At 35.7% G+C, this 22206-nt stretch overlaps 2 protein-coding genes across 2 annotated transcripts; both read left to right on the forward strand.

Moving 5' to 3' along the window:
* Window positions 1–1117: 1117 nt before the first annotated feature.
* LOC138869549 (uncharacterized) lies at window positions 1118–1561 on the forward strand. The gene has a single exon (XM_070147175.1). It carries the CDS (start codon window positions 1118–1120, stop codon window positions 1559–1561), a length of 444 nt encoding a protein of 147 aa, XP_070003276.1.
* A 7159-nt stretch (window positions 1562–8720) lies between these two features.
* Window positions 8721–10784, forward strand: LOC104243449 (transcription factor SRM1-like). Its single transcript, XM_009798637.2, has 2 exons — window positions 8721–9205; window positions 10240–10784. Exons 1-2 carry the CDS (start codon window positions 8823–8825, stop codon window positions 10493–10495), a joined length of 639 nt encoding a protein of 212 aa, XP_009796939.1. The 5' UTR covers window positions 8721–8822; the 3' UTR covers window positions 10496–10784.
* The last annotated feature ends 11422 nt before the right edge of the window (window positions 10785–22206 follow it).

The raw sequence follows: 22206 nt of genomic DNA on the forward strand, positions 1-22206 counted from the left end.
AGAATTAAAGGAACAACTAAAGGACTTACTTGAAAAAAGTTTTATCAGACCTAGTACGTCACCGTGGGGAGCTCATGTGTTATTTGTGAGAAAGAAAGATGGTTCCTTACGGATTGATGATTTATTTGATCTGTTGCAAGGTGCCAAGTGTTTTTCAAAGATAGACTTGAGGTCCGGGTACCATCAGGTAAGAGTTAAGGATGAAGATATTCCGAAGACAACATTCAGGACCAGATACAGGCACTTTGAGTTTCATGTTATGTCGTTCGGTTTGACCAATGCCCCAACAATATTCATGGATTTGATGAACCGTGTGTTTAGGCCTTTTTTGGATCTATTCGTAATTGTATTTATCGACGATATATTGATGTATTCTCGTTCAGAGGCTGAACATGCAGATCATTTATGTATTGTGCTCAGAACTCTATAAAAAAGGAAGTTGTATGCAAAATTCTCTAAATGTAAATTCTGGTTAAACTCTGTAGCTTTCCTTAGGCATATCATTTCGGGCCAAGGCATCCAGATGGGTACACAAAAGATTGAGGCAGTTAAGACTTGGCCTAGACCCACAACACCGATGGAGGTTCTTAGCTTTCTCGGTTTGGCAGGCTATTACAAGAGATTTGTAGAGAGATTTTCTTCCCTTTCAGCACCTTTGACAAAGTTGACTCAGAAAGGAGAAAAGTCTCAATGGACTGATGCTTGTGAATTGAAGGATATATTAACTTCAGCACTGGTTCTAACGCTCCCAGAAGGGACCGATGGTTATGTTATCTATTGTGATGCTTCAGGCATTGGATTGGGTTGTGTCCTGATGCATCATGGGAAAGTAATGGCATATGCTTCAAGGCAGTTAAGGAAGCATGAGCGGAATTATCCAACCTACGACCTTGAGTTAGTTGCGGTTGTCCATGCACTTAAGATATGACGGCATTATTTATATGGTGTTCATGTTGATGTATTCACAGATCATAAAAGCCTTCAATATATCTTCAAGCAAAAAGAGTTGAATTTGCGACAGAGGCGATGACTTGAGTTATTGAAAGATTACGATATTAACATTCTCTACCATCCAGGGAAAGCAAATGTTGTCGCAGACGCCATAAGTCGCCGATCTATGGGTAGCTTAGCACGTGTGAAGGCCGAAAAAAGGCAATTAACTAGAGAGATTCATCAAGTGGCTTGTATGGGGGTTCGGTTAGTAGACTCTAGTAATGGTGGAATTGCACTCCAGAATACTACAAAATCATCTCTCATAGCTGAAGTAAAGGAGAGGCAGTATGATGACCCAGAGTTGGTAAAGTTGAGAGAGCAAGTTCCGCAGCAGAAGAAACCGTTTTTAGAACTCAAGGGAGTCGAGGTTCTTAGATACAATGGTCGTTTGTGTGTTCCAGATATAGCAGGTCTACGAGATATGATTATGTTAGAGGCACATTATTCGTGGTACTCCATTCACCCTAGGTCAACAAAGATGTATCATGACGTTAAGGAGGTGTACTGGTGGAACGATATGAAAAAGAACATTGCTGAGTTTGTCGTTCAGTGCCCTAATTGCCAGTAGGGGAAGATAGAGAACCAGAAGCCTGGCGGACTAATGCAGACTATAGAGATCCCGACATGGAAATGGGAGGCGATAAACATGGACTTTGTCATGGGTTTACCTCGTTCTCATTATAAGTTCGATTCCATATGGGTAATAGTCGATAGGCTCACGAAATCAGCTCATTTCCTACCGGTCAGAACTATATATACAGCAGAAGATTATGCAAAGTTATATATTAAAGAGATAGTGCAACTACACGGAGTACCAATATCTATTATATCTGATCGTGGGGCTTAGTTTACAGCATATTTTTGGAGGTCATTTCAAAGAGGTCTAGGAACTCAGGTGAATCTCAGCACAACTTTTCATCCACAAACTGATGGACAAGTCGAGCGCACAATTTAGATGCTCGAGGATATGTTACGAGCATGTGTATTGGATTTTAAGAGAAGTTGGGATGAACATCTACCTCTTATCGAGTATGCATAAAATAACAGTTACCACTCCAGTATCCAGATGGCTTCGTACGAGGCTTTGTATGGGCGCAGGTGCAGATCTCCTATAGGGTGGTTTGATGTTGGATAATCTGGGTTACATGGTCCAAACCTGATTCAGCAAGTCATAGAAAAAGTAAAGCTTATCCGGAATCGACTATTGACAGCTCAGAGTCGTCAGAAGTCATATTTTGACGTGCGGCGACGGGATTTAGAGTTCAGAGTTAATGACTGGGTATTCTTAAAGGTGTCACCTATGAAGGGTGTTATGAGGTTTGGGAAGAAAGGCAAACTTAGCCCACGGTATATTGGGCCTTATAGGATTATTCGGAGAGTGGGCCAAACAACTTATGAGTTAGAATTGCCCTCGAAATTGGAGTATGTCCATCCGATTTTTCACGTATCTATGTTATGGAAGTACATTGGCGATCCTACCCGAGTGATGCCCACGGATGATGTGAGGACTTGTCATACGAGGAAATTTCGGTTGCCGTCCTAGATCGACAAATCTGCAAGCTACGGAATAAGGAGGTAGCCTCTGTGAAAGTACTTTGGAGAAATAACAATGTGGAAGAAATGACTTGGGATGCCCAGGAAGATATGAAGTCTAGATATCCTTACTTATTTCCTCCTCCAGAGAAGGGCTCGACTGGGATATCACAACCATAAGGTACGTGTATGAATTGTGGTGTTGGTCATTGTCATTGGTCGTATGAGGCCATTGTCGTTATTGATGATTGTGGTCCTATGTGACGTTAAATTATTGAGTTTCTATAGGAAGAGTGGGTAGTAGTGTTGTTACAAAGGTGACCCTTCCAAAGTTATATAGATCCCGGGGAGTTGAACATTCGAGGACGAATGTTTCTAAGGGGGGAAGGATGTTACATCTCGCGTTTTCGTACGTTAAAAATTTCGTCTTCAGTTAGTTGATGTAGACTCAGGGGTGAGATTATCTTGAGGTTAACGTATTTATGCTATTTATAACAAGCGTAAAGTAAGTGTCATGAAGGATAAAGGGTACACGGATTAAAGAAAACGAGTTTCGTTGAAAGTGGCCAATTTGGGATAAAATACGGGTCGAGCGATATTCCTCGATAATTATGAACTAGTACCATGCAAGGTACCATATGACCACGGTAGTATAATGTATAAAGTATATTAAAAATAAACAGGATTTTAAGTAATTTGAGGTAATTTTTAAATTATGTGGATAATTGGTTAATTATCGGGTAACTGGACATTATCCAATTATCTAATAAGTGAACAAAGATTTAATAATACCCACCCCACCCCCCATGCAGCAGAAAGCCACTAATGTGGCCTATGACTCTTAAGTCATGGTGGCTTAGTGGCCATTTAAGGATTATAAGGCATTTACAAGTGTAAGACTATAAAGTCTAGTTTTTAACATTACCAAAATTTAGTTCTTCAATTCTATTCAAGATACTGTCAAACAAGAATTGGTTTTATGAAACCTTACGGCTCAACCTCCATCCAGCAAAATTTTCAACGAAAATTCTTGCATCAAACCCATTCCAACGAGAATTGTTAGAATTGTAGCGAACGTAAAATTTTGCGGTTTTAAAAGTGTACAGTGCAATCTTCTTCAAGAATATTATACGGAGTTTTCCCTACTTTAGGTATGTTAAGGCTATTCCTTCTTTCTTTTTGGTATGATCCAAGTTATACAGAAGAAACGAGCGCAAATACACAGTTTTCATAAACGACTCTATTCATAGAAATACTAGGGGTCTCTTTGTTCTTGATTCCCCATGTGATATATTATTATATCTTCTATTCACGGGTTTCAAAATAATACGCAGTTGATAAAGTTTATCCGAAATGAATATTGAGATTTTAAACATATTTTCATGCATTTTATTCATTTATGCATGTACATTGACCCACGCCAGACGACGTTATATACGCGTATTTATATGTATATATTTATGTATATGGGATATGAGAAAAAGGTTACGGCATTATATACGCACCACCTGATCAGTTGGTATATGTTGATGATTTTGCCCATAGTAGCCGAAATGATATGATGGGATGCCCTCAGTGGCTTGATGATGTTACCTATACCCATGCATGACACGACATTTATATGCACGTGCATGACATTATAAATGTTTCAGAATTTATAAAGTTATATAGATTTACAGTTGGATCTCTTTATTCCATGTTTCATCTATGTCTTTTACTTACTGATTTTCATGCCTTACATATTGAGTACATTTTTCGTACTGACGCCCTATTTCACGGGGCTTGTGTTTCATGTCCGCAAGTACAGGTAGGCAAGCTGACGGTCCCCCTTCTTAGGATCCTTGATAAGCGAGAGTTGGCGTGCTCCACTTCATCCGAAGCTGCTTTTGATTTTAGATCGATACGATTGTATGTATGTATGTAGGTATGTATGTATGTATATATATGTATATATATATAACTATTAATACTTTTGTCAAGTTTTCTACCTAAATATAATTTTCTCGTGTCCCCAAAATCTCTCTTAAGACCCCTAGTAGTTGAATTATTAGAGGTATTGATACACGCTCTTAGTTAATGAAAAAATGTGCAATGTGGCATTACACATGGTTATTTAATATCCTAAAATCCCTTAAACTATTATTTTTTGTGAGTTTTCTATCTAATCTATTTTTTCTAGGAATTTTTACATTTCTATGCCATATAGGAAACTATATTACCCTCAATATTTAAGGCTTGATATAATTACATTTAATATACCTAATTACCATTTATATATCATTAGTGGTTTTTAAGGGTATTAATTATACTCCTAATTTAATGGTACCGTATATTCCTTCTAATACCACTCCCCCTACGTTTCTCTCTCCAATTCCCACACCTTCACCCACATTTCCCTCCCACACCCATGATTTCTGTATCAAAATCCCATTATTTCTTCCATAGCCAAGGCACTGTCGGCACCTCTGCAATTTTGTCCCAATGTTTTTGTACCCGGGGAAGATGAGTACAAGCCTGGTCGATTTGATGGTTATGATTTCGGGTTCCTTCAGTAATATAAGAGGAAAGGAAAAGAGAGTAGCAATTCCACCATTGACACTCATTAAAAAGCTTTGAAGCTTTGAATTTAAATTTGGGTTTTCAAGAATCATTATTTGTTTGGAATGTGTGTTGTTGTAAATAATTGAAAATATGGTTTGGAGTTTATATCTCAATTTTGAGGGTTTTTGGTGAAGATTAGACTTGGTTTTGGCTGAATTTCAAATTGAAACTCGAAGAAGAAGAAGAAGACGACATGACATACATTATATTGCAGAAATTGTAGAAAATTTGTAGAAAAAGTATAGAAAAATTGTATTCTGTTGTTTATTTATTTATTTTTCTTTTATTTATTTAACTATTGTATGAAAGTTGAACAACATTGTATAAAAATTATATTTAAGTGGTATTATATTGTAGTTGTATATAACTTAGTAGAAATAATGTACGAAAATTGTAGATAATTTGTAGATAAGTTGTATAAAAATTATTTTTACTATGTATAAATCAGATACAAAATATACAAAAGACATATTGTATAAATTTTGTATAAAATTTGTATGTAAGTTTTATGTTATTGTAGTTGTATTTCACTGGGTGGAAATAATGTGTGAAAGTTGTAGAAAATTGTAGATAAGTTGTATTCCTCTATAACGGGAGATGTTGACATATCAAGTAACTTTAGTATTGCAGATGAACATGCATGAAAATAAAGATAAATTCTATTATGAACAGTTTGTAGAAATTTTGTAGATAATTTGTAGAAACATTGAAATTCTGTATTTTCATATTAATTTTTTAAATGATATGCAGTTTTATTGTAGAATAAATGTAGAAAACAAGCCATTGTGAGTCTTATTTGACTCATTCCTCACATTTAACCTATTCTACAAATTCACGCCTCTTTAAATACAATACAACCATACTTTCTTGAATTTAAAGGTATATCAATAGATATAACTTAAAAAACATCTTCTCCTCTGCACAAGTTAGCTCCAAAACAGACGAAGTGGAATAACAAACTCCCATCAAAACTTTTAACACAAAAACACAAAGCTCAAATTTTATGTTATTGTAGTTATATTTAACTGGGTGGAAATAATGTGCGAAAGTTGTAGAAAATTATAGATAAGTTGTATTCCTCTATAACGGGAGATGTTGGCATATCAAGTAACTTTAGTATTACAGACGAACATGCATGAAAATAAAGATAAATTTTGTTATGAACAGTTTGTAGAAAATTTGTAGATAATTTATAGAAACATTGAAATTCTGTATTTTCATATTAATTTTTCAAATGATATGTAGTTTTGTTGTAGATTAAATGTAGAAAACAAGCCATTGTGAGTTTTATTTGACTCATTACTCACATTCAACCTATTCTACAAATTCACGCCTCTTTAAATACAATACAACCATACTTTCTTGAATTTAAAGGTATAGAAATATATATAACTTAAAAAACATCTTCTCCTCTGCACAAGTTAGCTCCAAAATAGGGGTATGGCGTAGCTTAGTCCCGTCTTTACACAGTTGTATTTCTATTAGAGGTCTGTAGACAGTTATGTACAGCTGGATAGTATGTGGCCTTGTCGGGTTTTGGTTTTAGATATATATAGTTGTCTATAGCAGCCTTGCCGGCTCGCCCCACTGTATTCCTCATGTATATATATATATATGTCTTTGGGATAGGTAACCCTCCCGTACATTATTCATGTTTATATTTTAAACGCTTGCTTAAGGATGTTCGACATGTAGGATTCAGGCACCGTCGCGGCCCATCGGTTTGGGTCGTGACAATGAGGGATGCTTGCATTATAACATTTTGTTGATGAATATTTCTCCTAACTTTCCGTAAGGGTTGACTGAGTTGGTTAAGTGAGTGATTTTTCACATGAGAGATTCGGGATCGATTCTCCTCACCAACAGCCTCCTCAGACAAAGCTCGTTGCGCCGAGCTTGCCTATAGCACGTTACCTAGTGCGCACCCGAAAGATAGCGGCTGCGAGTTTCCCTAAGAATTTTTCAAAACACAAAATATTTTTCCAACTTGAATAAAATCTTACGATTGAATTTCAGAAAAGGACAAATTACATGCTAGTGTAATCCCTAGGACCATAAATATCTCAATCAATACAGTACAATACAATAACTATGATTTAATCACAAATAAGTCGGGACTAGTTGTATAAATCCTTAATGTACACGTTGAACGAAGTAATCTCATCTCAATTTAATACTATATACAAAAAAAAGTTTCCCCTCATATTTACTATGTACTGATCAGCATAGTCTAATTAATCAATAGTATGATTTCCTTTCTTTATTGGTAGTAATAATAATTTAATGAAAGGATACTGGAAACTTCCTTCGAATGGGAGAGTACTGTCAATTGTCTCACTAATAGTTTTGTCCATCATTAGTTCAACACTTAGCTATGTATTTGAAAATGTGTTTTGTTTGTCACTAATAATATTTTTAAAACTTTTGTTCAATTATTGCGGAGTTTAGATATTCTCCTCAATTTGTACAAGCAAGCAACTAAACAAACAACTCTTTCATTTCAAACTTCAAAATATTCCAAGTCAAATATGCCTTTTTTCTTCTTTGATAAATTGGGCCTCTAAATAAGCATAAAGTCAAATTAACTAATAATGCTTCTTAATTACACTAGGAGGAAATAAGGAACGGATTAAGAGAACTGACCATTATTGATTCTCCAACTGTTGATATAACGAGAACATCCGTTTGAAGTTAAATGACTGGTTGGACTTTTGCTAAAAGACAAGAAAAAAGGGGGGAAAAATGTGAAAAACCAGAGTGGCTTAATTTTCCATAAGGAAGAGTCAAGATTGATTCCTCTACTTTTAAATATCATTTATATTAATTACCAAAAAAAAATATTATTTATATTTAACCTTCATTTCGAATAAAATACTTCCTATCAAAAGTGGCTCAAAATTGACTTTCAGCTGTTAACCTTTAAAGCTAACAATATTACACGTGGCCTGATATTTGGACAAAGTGAACGCCACTTGACATATCAATTGCTAATCAAACTTAATTTTATAAAATATGAAAGATTTTAACCTACTAATAAAATAAATTGTATCGTATTGTTACTTTAAATATAATATTTATTTTGATTATTACTTAAATTTTATTATATCATATTACTAAATATATTGTTATTATGATGAAAAGTACTACTTTATATAACGACTGATTTGATGTAGTCGCGGTGTTACTTTTTTTTTTTGCTTTTCCTTATTATTAAATAATTACAATATTTTATCTCGTATCGTACTTTTTTATATAATAATTTTACCTTGTATCCTACTTTTACTTTATAATATTAATATATTTAAATATTATATTTATTAAAATAATACATTTTAATATGAAAAATAATATAATATGATGCATTATAACATTAAAAATTAAAATGCTATTTATAGGCACCCCAAATAAAGTAAAAAACGTGACAAAATTGTACACTCTTAATAGACATCCTTTGCACATTTGCCCCTACCCCACCAAAGTTAAAAAACTTATTGTGCCCCACCAATAACAACCACCCCTATTGCCTAACACTCCTAAACTCCAAAAGAAAAACAAATTTCATTTTTCCCCCTATATATATACTATGGACTGGGTCATATTTATTTACCAAAAACCTCCTTAAATCCCTCCCTCAAAAACCCTTTTATTTATTTCAAACACCTTTCATTTTTATTAAATTCCAAAACAAAAAGACGATGATGTATACTACGAACAATCGGTGGATGATTGGTAGCGATTCAACGGCAACGATGATTCATTCAAATTCGACATGGACGAGGTTTGAAGATAAGTTATTTGAACAAGCCCTAGTTATGTATTCCGAAAACGACGTTGAACGTTGGCAAAAAATCGCTAATCGTGTACCTGGTAAGACGGCTGAGGATGTTATGGCTCACTATGATGCACTTGTTCATGATGTTTTCGAGATTGATTCGGGTCGAGTAGATCCGCCCAGTTATCCGGATGATGCGTTTGATTGGGAATCGGATTCTAAAACGAGTCAGATCTCTTTCGGGTCGAATAAGAAACACGAGGTTGAAAGGAAAAAGGGTACACCTTGGACCGAAGAAGAGCACAGGTTTGTTTGATATATTTTTTTTTGGGTGTGATTTTGGTTTTGATTGGAAAAGGATTTTCTGGGGATTTGAAAAATATGAGATTGCAATTATAATTTCTTTTCCTTAAAACTCTTTTTTTTTTGCAATTATTGGAATAATTTGGTAATTTTGTTGTTGGTTTAGGCTCAATTACATGTTTTGTTTGTTTCTCTGCCATTTCATGGTGTTTTCTAGAGGATTTGTTTGAGTTGTCTAATCCATCTTCACCCTAGGGCTTATGCTCATATCATGAATAATATAAGGGGAGAAGGGTAGAGGGGTGGACCCATTATCCACCGAGTTAATGGCTGTAGGGAATTTATTATTTATCACAAAAAAGTTGTGTAATCCATCTTTGAAAACTGTTCAAATGGTAAGATGGATAGTAAGGAGTCGACCCTGACTAGCTTGGATTAAGATGAATTAGTAGTAGTTAATGTTGTTGTGTTGAGTTGTATAATCCACCTATGTGAACTGGTCCAACTTGAATGGATTGTGAGGATTTTAATTGAGGATTTCGATCCGACTTGCTTGAAATTAAAGTGGAGCTCTTGTTGTTTTATTATCCATTTGTATCCTGTAACTTTCTGTTCTGTAAATGGCTTCCAATTGAATTCCCCTATCCAAAACAACCAGGGGATTTGGGTTTGGGTTAGGACTTCTTCTATACTGATTGAGATAGTTAGCATCCTAATGAGTAAATTAAGTGATTACTTATGATAAACTTTAGCAAGTTGCCATCTTTATCATTGACTTCTTTGAATGAAGTTAGAAGGTTGGCCTGAAACTACTTCATGGTACGGATAACATGTTGCTGTCAATTATGAAATTTTTTTAAAAACTTTGTTGAACTTCTTCATGGTGTTAGCTGGCAGCTGGTTACACATCACTTATATAATACTAATAGATCTTATTGTATTATTCATGATATATGTTGACTTTATGAGATACTTGGGATTGCTATATATTGTATGGATGTAATGCTGACTTAGAAAACCATGTTTTCTTGTCACAGGTTATTCCTTATTGGGCTGGACAAATACGGGAAGGGTGACTGGAGAAGCATTTCAAGAAATGTAGTGGTGACAAGGACGCCAACACAAGTGGCCAGTCATGCTCAAAAATACTACCTTAGACAGCAATCAATGAAGAAAGAACGGAAAAGGTCGAGCATACATGACATAACGACTGCTGTGGATACAAAGACAGTGCCTCCTCAAAACTGTCTTCAGAATCAAGGAGGGTATCAGAATTTCAACTTCCCCATGTAGTAATGAAGAACAGGAATATCTGTAAATAGTACGGTCGGTCACTTGGAGTTGATGTTCCATCTTGTAAAGTTTATTGTTTCTAGCTGACAGTTAATTTAGGGGATTACCTAGTGAATAGGAGTTTAGATGATAGTTTCAATTACTGCTACGAGCTAAAGGCGTGTACTTATGGATGGCATAGTTGAAAAGCACATGGAGGTTTACATGTAATTAAACAGAGTTAAGGGAAATCATTAGTATTTTGGCTTTCTGAACAAGTTGAATTTTACTTTGCTTATTATTGCTGGAATTTAGGTTCTCTTTGATTTGGTCAGGAATAAGAGTTTTTAAGGTACAATTATGTTTTTTCCCCTTTTTGCCTGTTAGAATATTGCACGCAGCAAGGGATAATTGTTTAGGATGCAGTGGAATTATGAGATAGTAATATCAGAAACATCTGGTATCCTATTTTTCTCGCTGTTGTGGCAGGATAAATACTTTGGAAGAAACTTTGTGGAGTATGCTGCTGGATTTGTTGCTTGGCTATCCTCTTTATAAATCAGATTTAATCTTGATGTGGTCCTCCAGTTTTTGCTTTCTTAAGTGCCTAGTGTTTTCATATACTTTTTGATTGCTAATCTTTGTTTTCGACGTTTGAGGTTTATTTTTTTTCCTTGTGTTTGGTGTGGCCTTGTTCTTCTGGAGGAAGCTACCAGTCAAGCCTCGGACCTGAAGATACAAAAGCTGTCATTGTTCTAAGATGGAATAGTAAGTTACCTTGCACCAGTTTTCTGTATTTGTTTTGTAGTTTCATGTAAATTAGCAACCGTTTCAAATTCGCCATCTGGTGACGTGCAGTGGTTATTAATACATCTAGATTATCTGTTCCATGTTTGAACATGTAGAACACATTCTCTTGGTCGTCAGTATATCAAACCTGTGTTTTCATAGTGGTTAGTGATTGTCTTTTATTTCATAGTTGATAATAGTGGCTTTGTAGGTTTTAGCAGGAACTTTGCTTTCATTATTTGAGAACAGTGCGGTACTGTATTCATGCACAATAGGAAAAGAGTGGAGCATGAACAACCAAAGCATGTGGATCATAAAAGGAAGAGCACATGAACAGAATATTCCATTATTTCATGTACCAACTAGATAGTAGCACGTTCATCATCATGCTAATGATTGGATCTTGTCTATTCATCTCAAGGAAGAAGCAAAGATGACCATGAGCTTCTTCTAATGGAATGCCAGCATAATTCTAGAGATCTTTAGCTTAATGTCCATAACCAAAACGAAGAGATTGAAACAGTGACAGGATTAGGTCTGCATTGCGTAAGGCGGCAGAAGAAGAATTACTCCTGATAATTAACCTATTCTTTTGGAACTGAGAACAAATGTGAACTTGGAGTAATCTCAATCTTGATGCATCAGCAAATCCTGATTCAACTGAACCAAGAGCACAGTTTTGACGCTGATTTTTCAGCCTATTCAATGTTAGATTGGCAAAGCTTCATAGCTTAAAGAAAGCACTATTAGCAGGACGGGAAGGAAGTTGCGAAAACAACAGAGCCATTTGGAACGGTGTTCCTGCTTGCATCAAATGAGTTATGTGGAGAGAAAGGAAGAAGAGTTGCTTTGAGAACATAGAAGCTGCAGCACATATCTAAAATGTAAATGTTTGTACTTAATAACACTCGGACTAGAATGAAAGATGTAGGCATCACAGATACATTTTTTGAGTTCGTCAATTCTTTTCAGGAAGTGTAGGACCAGGTACTGTACTTTTGATATGCATTTTTGTAATTTGGAGCACTCGCTGCTCTTTCAGTAATCTATGGAATTACATTCGACCACGATTCCTTCACAGATATTATTGAGAAAATTTTTTAGGGATAAAAGGTAGTAAGTTATGTCTACAACTCCATCTGTAACATTTTGGAGAGTGCATTTGCTGCTGATGCTAGTGAAATTAAGACTGCTATGTTTTGCTCATTTGTTGTTAAAAGTGCCTTGTCAAACCCGACTGCTAGGAAACGGAAATACTTTGATTGGGACAATGGATCTTTTAGAGAAATATCTATTTGTAAATAGCTTTGACCAAGTGGATTTAACTGGTGTGTTATCTGTCAGCTTATTGCTTGAGATCGTTGATGCATTTCATCACTTATGTATTGCCAACTGAATTCAAAGCTAGCAATTCTGATGTGTGCGTTATGCACAAACGAGTTAGAACCCCGCGATAGCTAAAGCATGATGGAGTATTTAAGTGGAGAAGGTTAGAGAGATAGACTCATTGTTCATTGAGTCCCGAACCGTGTGACACTAGCCCCGGGGATTTCTTCGTAATAAGAAAATTAAAACAAAAAGGAAAGTTAGGATCTTTCCTATTTTTTGGCCCCTTTTGTCGACTTTTTTATTACTCCTAGTGCTGAAAGGGATGGAAACTGATTAAAGAACTCCTGGCAAATAGATAACAGTTACTCCAGTTACTAACCTATGACTTTGACACTTGCAAGAAAGAAAAGAAAGTTAAGAACTGCTCCTTGAAGCAAAAGGCTCATAGGAAGAAAGCATCTTGATTTCCTAATGGATAAGCATAGGCTTTCATAATGAGTACATTATGTCACTGTTAGGATTTCTTTTTCCAATTGTGATAGTTAATTCAATAATTTATAAGTTCAAATGCTTAACTATTAGTTGAATAATTCAACAGAGACCCTTTCAACATGAAAAGGGTAGGGAGAAAGAGTTTGTTTGATTTTCTTCTCCATTTTTCTAGTACAGAGGTCTACAATTAGAGGTGTTAATCGGCCCGGGCTGACCCGTTTTCAACGCACTTCAACCCGGGTCAGCCCGTTACTGTTGCTTAATATGCGGGCTGGGACGGGTTGGTCGGGGGCGGGTTTTGGATGAACATATTTTGGATAACGGTGTACCGTACCCACTAAGCCCGTTAACCCGTTAACGGGCTTCAGCCCGGTTATCGTTACAAAATTATTATTATTATTATTTTTTAATTATTTGGACCGTTGCCAACGGTCAAATTGAGAAATGACTGTTGGGGAACGACCAGATTTTGCAGAAATGGCTATTTCGGCCTGCCCCATTAAAAATATAGCCCTCCCACCCCTAATAATTGAAAAATTACATTTTTAACCTTTTAAAACCTATAAATAGCCCTCCTTCTTCATTTTTTTCTCACAATTCACTCTTACTACTCTAATTCTCTCTTGATATTATTGTTCTTAAATTCTCAAATCTCAAATTCTCAAGTACTTATTATTTCCAGTTTCATCAATTATTTAGTTTAGCCATTACAAAATTATTATTACTATCAAATATCAAGTATTCAAGTGAAGTGTGGTATCAAGTACTATCAAGTATCAACTATCAAGTTTCGGTCTATCAATTGAAGTTTGATTTTTGATATCAAAATTAGTGCGGCATCCGAAATTCCGGTACACTCGTTCCATTTCTTTCTCTTATTTGGTGTACACTTATTTTATTATTTAGAATTATTAATTTAATTTACATAATGGATTTACTTAGAGCAGCCAAACAAGCATGCACTAGTAGATGTGGTAGTAAGAAAACTTCCAAAAGATCAAAAGGTGGTGTTGGTTCTTCTAGTAGCTTTACACATATTTCTGAAAGTTCATCTGAAAATTTAATTGTAGATTATTAGCGAATGCAATAAAATTATAGTATAGATGATGATTTAGATGATATTTTGGATGATGTTCAATCACCCGATAATCTTGAAACACCACCACCTACACATAGTAATGCTAGTCAAACTCAAAATATTAGGGGTGAAATAAGTAAGCCTCCTCTCCCTATTAAGAAGAATCGAAGATTAAGAAGTAAGTGTTGGATGTTTTTTGAAAGACTAGAAGATCAAAAAAATTATGTAAAATGTAAAATTTGTAATGAACATTATAAACATGAGCCCGATAAGGGAGGAGGAACGGGTCAACTTCGTAGACATATGGAAGAGAAACACCCTCTTGATTGGGGAGTAGATGAAGAATCTGGGCAACAAAAATTTAACCCGAGTACTGGGGGGTTATTTGGTAAATATGATATTAAGAAAGATCGAGAAAAATTAGCTAAAATGATTGTTTTAGGTTGCTTACCTTTTAGTTTTGCTTCTTCACCGTATCTTGTTACTTATGTTAAAAGAATTTATAACCCTAATGTTTAAAGGTATTCCTAGAAGTACTTTTAGAGCTGATATCTTTAGGCTTTTTGGACAATATCAGACATATATACGTTATTTGTTCGCAAGTCTTCCTTATAGAGTTTCTCTTACTTCTGATATTTGTCGTGTTGTAAATGAAAATGATTATTTGACTGTTATATGCTATTGGATAGATGATAATTTTTGTATGCAAAAACGTATTATTGCTTTTAAATATGATGAAGATCAAAGTCATACTGGTGCATTTATAAGTAATACTATCCATGAAGTTGCAATATTTTATAATCTTGCCGAAAAAGTTTTGTGTATGTCATTTGATAATGCTTCTAACAACAATGCTGCTATTACAATATTAAAATTGCATCTACATCCACCACTTCCTGAAATATTTCATGTTAGATGTGCATGTCATATTTATAACTTGATTGTGAAGAGTGGCCTTGAATTATTTAGAGATGAAATCACTTTAGTTAGGAGAGTTGTTGGTGTAATTCAAGGAAATAATAGAAGTGCTAGATTAAATGCATTTAAGGAAAAATGTGTACACTATGGACTAAAACCAAGACTCATGCCTGAAGAAATAGTTACTAGGTGGAATTATACTTATTTATTCTTAAGATGTTGTTACAATATAGAATGCCTATTACTGAAGTTGCTAATTCTCATTGTACCGATCCTAGCCGTTTGTTAACATCTAGAACTTGGGATGTCATTCATGATGTTGTACAATTTTTACAAAAAATTTTATGTGGCTACACTTGAGTTTTCTGGAGCTTATTATCCTACTATTGCAAATGGTTTAGTTCATATTGCTGAAATTTCTCTTTTACTACATAATTTGAAGAAGAAAGAAGGATATACTTATGTTGTTGAATCTATGCTAGATAAGTTTAAAAAATATTTCTACTCAATTCCCCATATTTACCTAATTGGTGCTATTTTAAACCCTACTATCAAAATGATAAAGTGTCACCAATTAATTATAGCTTTATATACTTATATGGATATTGGATCAACTGAAACTCTTGATATTGACACTTGTATTTCTAATCTACACAAACATTTGCAAACTTTATATAATTATTATGCTAGCATTGTTGATGCTTCTTCGGTGCCCTTCACAAAGGATTTTCTACCGCTGGGTTGGTGGAAAAGCAACTCAAATCAATTTTCTATTCTTTCGGCCATGGATCGAGACGTGCTAAATGTGCTGATTTCAACAGTCACATCAGAGAGCGCATTTAGCCAAGCAAGGCAACAACTAGGAGATACCCGTCATTCATTTGGCAACAACGCTTTGGAAATTCTAGTGTGCCTCAGAGATTGGATAAGATCAGAACGGCGAAATCAAGGGCGTACCAAGGTAGACGAAGAGGAGTGTCACACCTCCTTTTTACCACTCCCGAAAGGGTATAAGGGAGTTTTTCCCATTTAAGTGACAATCGAAACGGGATTATTTTATTTAAGACTCAGAGTCGCCACTTGGGATAGTTTATGGTGTCCCAAGTCACCGGTTTTAAATCTTGAATCGAGGAAAAATTGAATCTGTTTTACAGTCTACGAACACATAAATCCGGGTAAAGAATTTTGTTAACCCGAGAGAAAGTGTTAGGCATTCCCGAGTTTCGTGGTTCTAGAACGGTCGCTCAACTATTATTATTGGCTCAATTATCTGATTTAATTACCCATTTAAAACCTATGTGCATTTTAGCTTATTAACCACTTTTAATTATTTTTAGGAAGATTCAACATTATTGAAAAATACGCCTTGAACCACACCACATGAAATGCACCCGCGGTTCGCAACACGTTTTATTTAACGTTGTTAAGAATTGAAATTGGGTCACATGAAATGCACACCCGAATTTAATAAATAAAAGAAAACCAATTTACATAGCGCGCCTAAAGCAACTACGGAATTTCAGATTAATAAAAAGGTTTGCGAGGGCCATGGAAAATTCAATTGATGGCACACCTCGATTTTTAAAGAGTTAAAATTAATTTAAATGAGGGCCATGGATTTTGGGATTTTATTTGGCATGGCACACCTCAAATTACTTCTTTTGAAAATGATTTCTTAATTTAATCTTTGAGGGCCATAATATTATTGGTTTTGGTAATATGACACACCTCAATCTAGATTAAAAGGGTCTAATTAATTAAAGAAAGCTTAAAGAAAATTGAATTTATTTTAGGCAAATTGTTCAAGCTAACCTAATAATTAAAGGACTGGTATTAAAAGAAATTCAGGTATTTGGTTGTTTGAAAGGGTATAGAATGGCAGCATGCCCAATTGCTATTTGAAAACTCCTGGAATGGAATACAAGGGCCGGCTGGGCTCAGCGGGAAGCCTAGCATTGAAAACCTTCTCCATTTAACCAAGCAAAAGAAAATCATATGTGTTAACAAACAATCACATATAATGGGACTCAGAATTGGGCCAGGTACGAATTCCTAGAGTTGTGAAACTCAGACGGCCCAAATTATTAAAGAATGACAAAGAACTATGCACTTGGGGAAAAGTCCTGAAACGGACAAGCCTGATCTAGCTAGACAGTCTCGGGCCATTTAATGGGCCCAGCTGTTTAAAGATACGATCCACCCTTTCAGCATCCATTACACTTAGATTAGTCAAGCCTTAATTCACACTAGATTAATTGATTTTATCAAAGACCAAATAAAAGATTCACCATATCATTTAAATCTAAATTGCAAAAAAAATAAAATGGAACATTTCATGCTCACACAAACCACACTGGCATTTGGAAATCAGATCTACTATTCATCACAATTGAGTTCACACACTTAGTGAATCTAATAGGAGAATACTTTAAACATTCAACTAAATATCAAAATACAACAGTAATTCCTAAATTTGTTTGGATATTAACATCATCACCTAAAACAACAATACTATGAGAAGAACTCATTGTGGACTGATTGATTGCTAGCTCGAAATAATTCAATCAAAATCTCACAAAAAAGAAGATGTTACTCATCTAAATTAGTCCATGCTGCAACAACCCATATTAAATACATGAAGAAAGCAGTTCAACTCAATTAAAACCAAAGTGACTAAACTAGATTCTAAACATAACTCCAAAAGGTGCTGCTAATAACATAAACATAATAAATCCCATGGTAAACTAACTCAATGAAAGAAAAGAAAACATGAAGGATCTTCGAAAAATGCAAACTTAACATTCAGCAAATTCTCACTCATCCATAAGTGTTCAAGTTGATCATATAGCTTCAAATGTGCATTCCATACACTCATAGGGTCCAAAAGTACATGGTTGCAGCAAAAACAACAAGGAAAAATAAGCTTGAAGTTGGAGAAAACAACAGCAAAGTATCAGCAACACCAACACAAGCTAAACAACCGTGAGACTCAGTCCTTTTAAGCCATTTTAAACCCAGAATGAACCAGAGATTCTTGAAGGTTTCAAGTTAAGGAGAATGAAAGCAGGCCCTAAACCAATTCTGAACCAAGAAAGCAAAAAGTTCAGTATTCTTTTAAAGGTGTTCTTTTAGACGTTTCTGAATTTTGTGTATTCTCTAAAATCTGACTTGAGAAGAAAGAAACAAGCCTTTTTGTACAAAGCCTTTAGGGCAACAGAATTGGTTTCAGTTTTTACCCATTACCCCTTCTTTGATTTCTAATTTGATCACTTTAAACCTGATTTTCCAGCTTGCTTGTCAAACTAAACCCAAACCCCACCTTCCTAGCAATTTTCTATTCGGTTACACAAGATTCTTTTGTCCAAACTCCCCAAATTACCCTTTAAAGCCCTATTATTTACCCTCAGCAGATCACATGGGTCAAATCTGACCCAGGACCCAAACCAAAAAAATGAAAGGGCTTCCCTTGAAACCGAGTCAGAAATGACTCCAAAGCCCAATCAAATGGCATTGCCTAAATCAGAAGTCAACTTCAGTGGTTCAGAAAAAAGAAGAAAGAAGCAAATCCAGAATTACAAGATTTCGAAATCAAAACATGACTGAACAAACAACTAAATAAACTAGAATTAAACCAGATTAACAAATCTAAACAAAACCTAATTAACCTTAATTAAAAGATTAGAACAAGGAGGACTCTCAGATGAACATACTCAAATTAACGAATTAATCAAAAATGAGAAAACAACCGACTCACTAGAGAAAGGAAGAAACAACGGTGAAATCTACCTCTCATGCATGAACCAAACAGTACGAGTCATCTCGGCCAGGTTTAAGGTTTCGATGAGTCTTGAAATGAGCTAAACTCAATACTAATCAATTGTTCTTATTAAGAGCAATTGATCAGTATAAACTTCAAGTCAAACCAAACCTTAAAACACTTGAATTTCTGAAGCAAATTAGGGTTTAACCTTAGATTTAAAATTTGAGCGGATGGAGAGGGATTCGAGGGAAACTGTTCTAGGTTTTGGGAAGAGGATAGACCAGGGGTTATGGGTTGTAAATTTGGTGGGGGGTTTGAGGTGGCACCGCCACCAGAGTGGGTGAGGAATTTGGGGCGGCGCCAGGGTTTGGTCTGAGATGAAGAGGGTGAAGTGAAGGGGTACGACATTAAACTGAAGGGGTTCAGACAATTTTATTTAAGATGGGGGAGGGTTCCTTGGCCATTGAATGAAGTCAAATGGATGGCCAGGATTAAATTAAAACAAACAAACTCCAAACGGCGTAGTATTGGCCCTATACTACGTCGTTTGGATTGTCTAAACACCAGACAGTTTGGACCGGGTAGAGGGCATGGGTTTGGGCCGAACTAAACGAGTTTTTTGGGCAAAATCATTTGGGATGTGGCAAAAGGCCCAATATCAGTAGCCTTTTCTTCATTTCCTTTCTTTTCTTTTTCAAATTCAATTTTCCTTTCCTTTTCAATTAAATTAAAACCTAAATTAATTCTTAAACTAAATTAACTTACCAAATTAGATTAATTACTCATCATAGTATTTACAACAATTAATTAATTTTTAAATTAAAAGAAAAACTACAAAATTTAAAATTAAAAAGTTAAAATGCAAAGTGAATTTTTTTTTGATTTTTCATTTTTATAAAACAAATAATTTACTAATTAACCAAAAAATATAAAAATAAATCATAAATGCAAATGCAGAATATTTTTGTATTTTCATGATTTAAATGAAATTAAACATGCACAGAAAAATGCAAATAATTTAGAAAAATCCACAAATATTCCTAAATTGGCAAATAATTAAAAACGAAAATCTAATTCCTTGGGATTCTGTAGGAGTATTTTATATAGGGCAAAAATCACATGCTCACAGCTACCCCTCTTTGCTCGGAAACACGAAGAGTTTTTGTGCAAAGATAAAGTGAGCAGATACGAGTAATTTTTGCCCGTTTGAATACTCCGTGGTGAAGCATTTTTTGAAAGATTTGACCATACCCTGCTTCCGAGGTTGCCTACATATCCTTGGCTATAAAGGAATCAGGTCAGTGTAATTCAGGAAGTTCCGGTAGCTGGGACTACCAGGAAGCTGTGATTTCACTGTTGCTGCTGCTGCTACTGCTTGCTGAACTCCTTATTACACCAAGACAAAATAAAAGAAGCTAGAATAAGCTATGATCTATGAATTACAAGAATCCTATCTATATCTTCAAACTTGAACTTGCAGTTTCTGATGTCCTGCTGACTTGTACTCTCTGAGTGAACCTCCTTTGTTGCTGAATTGAATTGTCTTCCGAGATGCTTTCGCTTTGTTCTCTAGAAGGGCGCCTGATTGCTGAACTTGAACCGTCTTCCTTTGCATATTGCTTCCTTCCTTTTGTTCTTCCAGGTGGATGCCTGATTACCATCATTTGAATTATCTTCTTTTCTTCCGACCCTTGACTTGTTTTCCCTTTGTTCTCCAGGTGGGCGCCCGATTGCTGAACTTGTACCGTCTTGCTTTGAACATTGCTGCTTCCCTTTGTTTTCCAGGTGGGCTCCTGATTACCAACACTTGAATTGCTCTCCCTTTGTTCTCCAGGTGGGCTCCTGATTACCAATACTTAAACCGCTCTCCCTTTGTTCTCCAGGTGGGCTCCTGATTACTAACACTTGAACTGCTCTCCCTTTGTTCTCCAGGTGGGCTCCTGATTACCAATACTTGAACCGCTCTCCCTTTGTTCTCCAGGTGGGCTCCTAATTACCAACACTTGAACTGCTTCTCCCTTTGTTCTCCAGGTGGGCTCCTGATTACCGACACTTGAGTTGCTTTCCCTTTCTCCAGGTGGACTCCTGATTACCAACACTTGAATTGCTTTCCCTTTGTTCTCCAGGTAGGCTCCTGATTACCAACACTTGAATTACTTTCCCTTTGTTCTCTAGGTGGGCTCCTGATTACCATCACTCTACTCGTATTCACTCGGAACTTGATTTGTTTTTCCCTTTGTTCTCCAGGTGGACTCCTGATTGCCGAACTTGAACTACTTCCTCTTGCGACTGCTTTTCTTTTGAACTGCCTTCCCTTGTTTCTACAGGTGGGTACCTGATTGCTTGAACTCGAATTATCCTTTTCTTGAACTGCTTTTCCTTTGAACTGTCCTCCCTTGTTTCTACAGGTGAGTGCCTGATTGCTTGAACCTGGACTGCTTTCTATTCTCAAAACTCGTGTTATTTTCCTTTGCTCCCCAGGTGGGCGCCTGATAACAACAAAGTAGACAAAACAAAGAAAATTTTCTGCCCCAGTTTGGTAGCTGGGCACATTTGTGAGTGTTAATTGCATCATGTTACCCAATATCTCTAAGAATTCAAAAACTAGATCCCATTATCTAGGAGGGTCCTGAAAATTAAAATCAAATCTCATCTTAAGAGTGACAACTTTAAGGCTAATTTATATTTCCCTACGGCAGAACTTACGCTAAATCTTGTTATCCAATGGAGGTCTTAAAGCTAAGCCCCATTATTCAGGAGGGTCTTGAAAGTTTCGAATTGAATCCTATCCTAAGAATAAAACTTCAAGGTCAACTTATATTTCCTCAAGGTAAAACTTATGCTAGATTTTGTTATGCATGAATGTTTTGAATTTTAATTAGGTCCCATCGTCCAGGAGAGTCCTGAGGATTTACGGTCGAACTTGTTTAGTACTTGCTTTCTTTACGGAAGGTTTCTCCGAAACAAACAAAATTTTCTACCCCTGTTTCAAATCAAAGAAAAATATTATCAGTTTAAAATGTGGTGGTTAGTTTGTGACATTCTTGCTGAAGGTGGCCTCTCCCCTGCCGTGCTTTGCTTTGACTAGTTGCCTTGAACTGGCTAAGAACCGTTTGACTTTCTGACTTACTCTCAACCACAGAACTTTGGATGACCCAAGTGTTCTACACCCAAACCGTTATTTTGCATTTCTGACCTTTCTTCCTAAACTTCTGTATTTCCCACAAGATTACTAAACCATTCGACCAATGGAACTTTCACTGACACTTTTTTCCCACTTTACATCATGCTATCTTTGGTATGCTTTGCCCGCACTTTGCTATGTGCAATTTGGAAGTTGGTAGTAAGCTTTGAAATCCTTTCTTA

This window comes from Nicotiana sylvestris, chromosome 5 (genome assembly GCF_000393655.2).
Source record: "Nicotiana sylvestris chromosome 5, ASM39365v2, whole genome shotgun sequence".
NCBI classification, from domain to species: Eukaryota; Viridiplantae; Streptophyta; class Magnoliopsida; order Solanales; family Solanaceae; genus Nicotiana; species Nicotiana sylvestris.